We start from the raw sequence: 7,723 nt of genomic DNA on the forward strand, positions 1-7,723 counted from the left end.
TTAAAAAATTTTATTAGAATTTAAAGGAAAAATTTAAAAACAAAATCGAAAAAAAAAACATGACAAATTTCCTAGTGTGTATAAAAGAAAACATTAGTAAAATAAATAAGGTATATAATAAAAATATAAATCTATATATTTTCATATTCCATGAAACTAAAGTTGAAATGAACACTTGCTATTAAATGTGCATTTATTTGCACCTCTACTGTACTTTGCTATAGACGTTTGTTTTCAGAGGTAGATGCATAAATTTAATAATTCATAAATACATGTGTTTAACAAATGTAAATTTCATTTTCAGACTGGTTCTTGGTATCAGAATTATAATTAATCTTATGTAATTAATCGTGTATTTATATACAAGGATTAAAAATTAGTATCGTATTCAAAATGTAATGGAGATACGTATAAAAGTGTTTACCTACAGTTTTACATAATAAAAGTAACATTTAATGCAATAATGTTATTAAATTATTGTTCATAATTATTATTTTAATTATTTTCCTACAGACTCGTTATATATTAAGCTTAACCATTCGAAAAAGAACGGTTACACGATAAATTTTGTGATCGGTGTTAGTTGGCCTGTCCTATGAATTTAAGGGTTGTCAAAAGGGCGAAGTGAAATATAAGGATTACATATCGATATCGTAGCTGTTTGCATCGATAGAAATGACAGCGTTTTCTGACGATAATGCGGCGTGTTTTATAAGCCTCTTTAATATATTAGGTTATAAAACCGTTATGAAAGATGTCATTCTGGCATTAGTGCTATTATAATTACATACAAAAAATAGAAATTTTGTAAAGATCTTGAAACTTGCGTGATCATGTTTCGATGACGATAAATTAAATTCAATATTTGGTGTCTATTTGTGAAATTAAAATTAGTATAAAGCTTCGTGAACAAGATAGTTGATCATAAAAACAATTTCATTATGAGTCCTACACAGAAACCTAAAGTATTGCATTTGCCATTAGCGCGAGTAAAAACTATTATGAAAAGTTCTCCAGAAGCAGAAGCCGTTTCGTTTGATGCTTCCTATTTCGTAGCAAAATCTGCGGTGAGTTTTACATTCAAATTCTATCAAGTTATTTTTCTAATATTTTAACAATTGAACTATTATTACATATGAGTTTTGATTATATGTGGACACTACAGAGAACAATAAAACTGAATATTGTATTTTAATTTATACTTTTATGAAGTTACTTCAAGAGGATTATCAGTTATTGATATTGTGCTTATTCTTAAAAATCATACCTTGAGAATAGCTATCATAACTAGGTAATAAAATTAATAACAAGGTTTTGATTAATTTGAATTTATTGCAGGAGCTTTTTGTCGCTTACCTTGCTAAACAAGCTTATAGTAAAGGTAAAAAAGATTTGGATTATAAAGATGTTACCAATGTTGTTCATAACAAAGACACATTAGACTTCTTATGGGAATTAATGCCAAAAAAAATTACGGTGAGACAATACAAAGAACTAATGTCAAAAAAGAAAGTGGAAAAAGATCCCATTTCCAGTTTGGAATCAGAAGAATCTGATAGTGAGGAATGATAGTAATTAATAACTAATTATACAGGTTGTAATTATATATTACAATATATATTTTTACAATCATTATTACATTTCATCAAACAAATCATCCATTTCAATGTCTTCTGGCGGTTCTACAGACTCTGTTTCCGAAACCTTCAGGAACATATCAGCTTCTTGTTGCGATATTTTGCTTAATGGGTTTTCATCAATAGTAATCAAGCCCAAATTTTCTTTCACCAGATTACTCCAGAATAAGTCTTTCCTATTTTTTAACACAACATCTTTAAGCTCCTTCAGCCAGTCATTATATTCTTTTGTGTGTGTTTTGATACATTCATCTCTCAATGTTCTCAAAGCCACCAATGCTTTGGAATAATCGGTGTCAAATGACTTGAGAGGAATATTGTAAATTACTTGTTGTAACTGCTTAATCACTAGAACAGCAGTAGTTTGAATTTGGATCATATACAAAACAAAAACAATTACTACTTACCAGTCAATTTATCTTCTCTAGTAATTAATTTTAAGAAATCTTCTGATGGGTTCACTGTGCCCACTTCAACAAGTTCGGCTTTAATTGCATCTTGAATTTTAAGTATGTCTTTTGCTTCTTGAATACTCTGTAAATCTTCCTCTTTGCCAATTGTCTTCAGACGGCTAAATTAGATTAATAAGTCAAACATTTAGTGATTTTAATAAAATTGTTCCTATTTGTTTAGTTTGTAATTAATTTATAAATACTATAAGCAATCTTCTTTTACATGTATATATGGTAAATCTTAAATATGTAAACAATAATCCTTACACATACAGAATGAAAGTAGTAGTTAATCATTCCTTATTCATATAAAGAATGAATAAGAACTAATCAAAAGTTACTTGTTAACTATCTAAACTAGATCAGTAGTATAATATTTCAAATAAGGACCAAACAAACATTGTTAACACATAAGTTACATGCAAATAAACAATTTTAATTAATACATTGTTTTAGAAAATAAACTCTACATATATACTTTTGCAGCTCACACTAATTGGAATTTATTGTGAAACAAAATAAATAAAAACATTGCCTTCAAAATAAAATATGCTTTGGAATAATCATATTCAAGTAATTTGAGTAATGTAATATGAGAAATTTGAGAATATTTTGATTATTGAAATGCAACGTAGTTAAATATTGTTCCTATCATACACTTTTATATATATATATATATATATATATATATATATATATATATATATGTTGATAGAACTAAACTTTTTAAGCAGGCATCCATCCAGATAATAAAGATAAAACTATATTTGAAAGTAAATTTAATGGTCCATATAACAAAATATAGCTTTCTTTATATTTATTATCTGAATGAATGCCTGATTAAAAAGTTTATAGTTTTATCAACGAAAGAATTATATGAGGATAGTTTTGGCGATGTTGATACATATTTGAAGTATTTTGCAGCCCAATTGTTGAATCAATTTTAATTTGACGATTGGGCTGCAAAATACTTCATATATATATATATATATATATATATATATATATATATATATTAGGTTGTCAAATATCTCCCTTCCGCTTTTTTGCTCTTGGCAATACAAAAAGGCAGAAGGGAGATATTTGACAACCTATTATATATATATATATAATATATATATATATATTTTTGATGTGCAGGTTTTAAATATGACTAACTAAAATTAAATATTGCAAATACCCATTAAAATTAATCTTACCTATTGATCCATTTGTTCCGTTCAGATATCATTTCCTGTTTCTCGATTAGTGGGAATAAATCCTTTATTTTTGCAATTGCCTTTTGTGAACCTTCCAATATTTTTTCAGGAACATTTATTAGATTTAGCACATCTTTCTGGACTGGAGGCAGCTGTTTGGTCTTATACATAGCACGGAATGACAAGCTTTGGAAAGCATGCTGCATATATGGATTTAAAGTTCTCTTCACATGATATGCCTCCATAGGTTCGCCATCTTCAGTCCTATTTCATGGAGAAATTGCACAGTATTTATTAATTTTACATATTACGTATAAATTGAATTTGAGTTTGTAAATAAACATAGTATAAGTATTTTCAGTTATTCAATCTGAAATTGCACAATTAATCACATTTTTGTGGTATATTAAATATTTTACAATTAAGTGAATATATCCAGATGAAATTATATAACAATACTGTTGGTATCGGTTATTTATTTATGTAATATTATTCTCAGGAGTCTTGATAACTATCATAGATAAAATATAAAACTATTAGTTTATTTTTATGTGGAAAACAAAAAAAAGAACAGCATAGCTTACAGAGATGAACTCCAGTTCTATTTTATAAGTTGTTATTGTTACCAATAACATATAGTAAAAAAACTATTTGTCACGTAATGAGATTCTGCAAAAAATATTTTGTATAGGTAATTAGGTAATTAGTACAATATCACAATCACTAATATATTTAGTTTTTCAATGAACAAGAACAATTGCAGCGTTTTTTGTGATTTAAAATATACTATTTTAACAATTCCTACTCTTTTGTTGGCAGGATGAACCACTTGCATACTGTGACTCTGGATAAAATTCTGTTTTAGATCTGTAAATAAATACTAATAAATGAGTGGATACTAACTCGGCTGCCGTCATCAGATCCATAGAATCAATTAGTGAATCAACAGCTTTTAATTGCTCTTCATTTGGCGTATTTTTTTTTCCTAATAAGGGTGGAAAGCTAAGAAGATGCAGATCTTCAAAAAAGGGTAATTGTATCATACAGAGGCATTTAAACTTATTTGTAATCTTTGGTAATAAACATTGTATTGTTGGCGCATTTCCACAATTGTACACTCTTCTAGCTATTCCAACAACTTCACTATTTTGCATTGAATCAACAAGAGCGGAAAAGGCCCTCTCGGAACTCTAAAATATGAAAGCACCATACAACAAACACATATATATTTTTAAGCACTAAACTGTTTAACAAGTTACCTGATAACCTTTCCGTGCCACTATACAAGTAACACCATTCCCTGAGAACCATTCACGATGAATATTAGACAACTTAGTAAAACCTAGAATAATTAAACATCTTGGACCAGAAGAATAGCTCATAGTCTCATCGGCAGAAGTATAAGGCACAATGGTAGCACCATATTGATAGCCAGGAATTAGGTCTGATTTATCAATTTTTGAATTATTTTCTGACTAAAAAGTAATTATCATATTCACTGAAAATTATTTTTTTACAGATAATTGCAGTTAACATATTTTTAACACTTACATGCTTGAAATACTGCCGTTGAATTTCACATGCTCCATCTAATACAGTAGTTCTTCTCTTCCATGTTGGTAAGCAGTTATCATCTGAGATCTGAAAAATAGTTGATGTGTTTAGATTACATTACATATCAAAAATATATAGCTGGAAATTATTAGAGTATTATTTGTTTTATTATAAGCAAAGAAATCTTTAATTAATGTTTGATATAACATTATTAGTCTAGTTCTGTGTAAATATAGATCCACTTGTCTCTAATACATTATTACACAGACTGGGGTACAACATGACTTCAACAATGTCTCAATAATTTAGTAATAAAAAGAAAAAGTAGAAATAATGAAGAAAAGATCATAAATAAATATTAAAAAGAAAACATCTCATTAAAGGGTTCATCCTAATGTTCTTTCAATGAAATGAAATGAAATTATATATATATATATATATATATATATATATATATATATATATATAGTACCTTCTTATAACCACAAATAGAAATACTTATGTCAGGTCCAATTTGTAAATTAGTATACCAAGGTGTGGGCCTAATCTGTTTATTCTCAAAGTACATGAGTTCTGTCACAGCATCATCAAAATTGCACATAGAACCGTTTGTCTGAAATTTTTTCTTTTAGTAATTTTTGTTCAATAACAGTTTATTCAACATACCTCTTTAATTATAAGACTAATCAGTTTTTCTCCCTCTTCTTGATGTGGTAACTTAGGAACTTTTTGTGAGAAAAAACTAGTTTCTAAATCACTTTCATTGCCTGAATTGAATTCTGGTATGACATTGGCACCTCTATTTCAAATAAGAATAATAAATTCAAGTATAAAAGCATAATAATCGCATAAAAGTATAATCATATTTACAGTTTAAGAATAATTACTGTAGCATCTAGTAAGAAAAAAATAATACACTCTGTGTTCAGTTATTATTTTGAGTGGACCAGAATAATTAAAAGTAATTAAGTCATGAATTTTTCATTCATTTTTGTTGATGTGCAATACAATAATTATATCACTTCAATGATTGCAAACCAAGTCTCGAGTTTAATACTAAGGTAGAAGAAATAAATTAAGAAATTAAATAGTAAGTAAAGCCCGAATCACACGAGGCTTGTTTTGTTGCTTTATGGCTCTGCTTGCCAGGTAGCTGGCGGTCGAGAGTCCAAAATGACGTCATAGCGATCTCGCTTTCTTGCCAGCATGCTGGATTTTGACATTAGAACGTGTGCTATTTTTCGAGATGGATTTGCCCGTCCCGACCAATCGGGAAGCAGTATTTTGTCACATGGTTCATCATGTGACGGCACTGCTGTCAAACTTGAAGAAAGAGTACGACATATTTTGGAAATAGTTATGAAATCAATGTCAATTGATCGGCCTCGGACAAAAACATATAGTTTTTAAAATATTATTAATTTAGATAATTTAGATAATTAAAATAATATAAAACGTAAATGATAAATGATATCCAAAAACATTTTCTATTTTATTTAAGTATAAATATTTTTTTATATTTTTTTATATATAGAAGCATTTTGATTTTAATTTATTTTAATTATTTCATTTATTGGAGAAATATTATTGAATATTATATTTCTAAAATTCACAAAAAAATATTAAAATTAATTAATATTCAAAATTAAAATATATATTTATAAAGTTTACTAAAACAATAATTAATTTTTACAATATTATTTATTATTGTATTGATTTTATTTATTTTTACTAATAATGTTTCAATACATAATTTAATTCAGATTTATGAAAATTTAAATAAATTATATAACTTTCCAATTTTTTTTTAAATTATTATATTAATTATCTCTTTTCTATATTAATTTTATTGAATTGTTCTTATTAAAATTAATGTTATTTTCTATGACCCGTGTTAAATAGAAAAAGTAAACTAAAAGTATTGTTGTTAATTGTAACTAAACTAAAAGTATTGTTTATACGAAAAATTGTATTGAACTAAAAGTATTGTTGAATTTCGAGGTTATGTCGCACGGCACCTATTAACCACCGCTTAAAATCTAGTTCAAAAAGCCTCGTGTGATGCGTACGGCTAGAAAAATATCATGATTTACAGCGCCGTCATCGGCAAAAAAATCAAGCGGGAAATCCAGCGTCAGAAAACAAGCCTCGTGTGATTCGGGCTTAAATTCATAATTTAATTTGAATTGAACATTTATGGTTTTTCAGAATATACAGTTATAAATATTTTAACTTTCTTACAAAGGTCTGTTAAGGAAAATAATGTCATTATTTTTTAATAAAAATGCCAAGTTTTTATATTAACGATATAAAAATTCAACTATTGTTTATGCAGGCACAGAATTAGAATTTGTGTGTTTAAATTAATTTTAAATTTTTCTTGAGAAAAATCTAATAACATAAAACAATAATATTATATTATTGAGTAAATTTACTTACATAACTATTAATTCTATTTGGGCATCATTAATGTCTTGTACAACTTGTGGTAAAATACTTGCATCCTCAACTTCTGAAGCAAAATTAGTAAACATTATAATTTTTTTTGCAGCTATCTTCTTATCCCTTCAAAATATTTTGTAATTAATTATCCACATTCAATTTTAATAAGATGTGAACTAAGAATATGCAAAATAAAGAAACTGTATTTTGTCATTTTTGTAAGATGAACAAATTAAAATTGACTAAATAACTCTTTATGAAATTATTCTGCTCACTGGATTTGTTCTTTAAGGAAATCTACTGCTACTATAATTCCTTTCAACCAATCAGCTTTAATATTTGTAGGAGTGACATCATTATTTATATAATGAAGCATTTCCCATGACGATAGTGATAAGCAAAAGGCTTCTTCATATTTTTCAAACTTTCCCTTGAATTT

The 7,723-nt window shown here is 27.0% G+C and overlaps 2 protein-coding genes across 2 annotated transcripts; one reads left to right on the forward strand and one right to left on the reverse strand.

Moving 5' to 3' along the window:
- Positions 1-941: 941 nt before the first annotated feature.
- LOC113375299 (chromatin accessibility complex protein 1-like) lies at positions 942-1,569 on the forward strand. The gene is made up of 2 exons (XM_026615239.1): positions 942-1,067; positions 1,339-1,569. Exons 1-2 carry the CDS (start codon positions 942-944, stop codon positions 1,567-1,569), a joined length of 357 nt encoding a protein of 118 aa, XP_026471024.1.
- Positions 1,506-7,689, reverse strand: LOC113377917 (X-ray repair cross-complementing protein 5-like). The gene is made up of 10 exons (XM_026618373.1): positions 7,560-7,689; positions 7,282-7,407; positions 5,509-5,641; positions 5,315-5,455; positions 4,840-4,929; positions 4,548-4,763; positions 4,192-4,478; positions 3,289-3,552; positions 2,045-2,208; positions 1,506-1,985 (listed from the first exon to the last, which is right to left on the reverse strand). The coding sequence occupies exons 1-10, from the start codon at positions 7,658-7,660 to the stop codon at positions 1,636-1,638; spliced, it is 1,872 nt and encodes a 623-aa protein (XP_026474158.1). The 5' UTR covers positions 7,661-7,689; the 3' UTR covers positions 1,506-1,635.
- Between the last annotated feature and the right edge of the window lie 34 nt (positions 7,690-7,723).

Source organism: Ctenocephalides felis, unplaced genomic scaffold (genome assembly GCF_003426905.1).
Source record: "Ctenocephalides felis isolate EL2017-DRISC unplaced genomic scaffold, ASM342690v1 CF-g0.4_SCAFFOLD_01886, whole genome shotgun sequence".
Taxonomy (NCBI): Eukaryota; Metazoa; Arthropoda; class Insecta; order Siphonaptera; family Pulicidae; genus Ctenocephalides; species Ctenocephalides felis.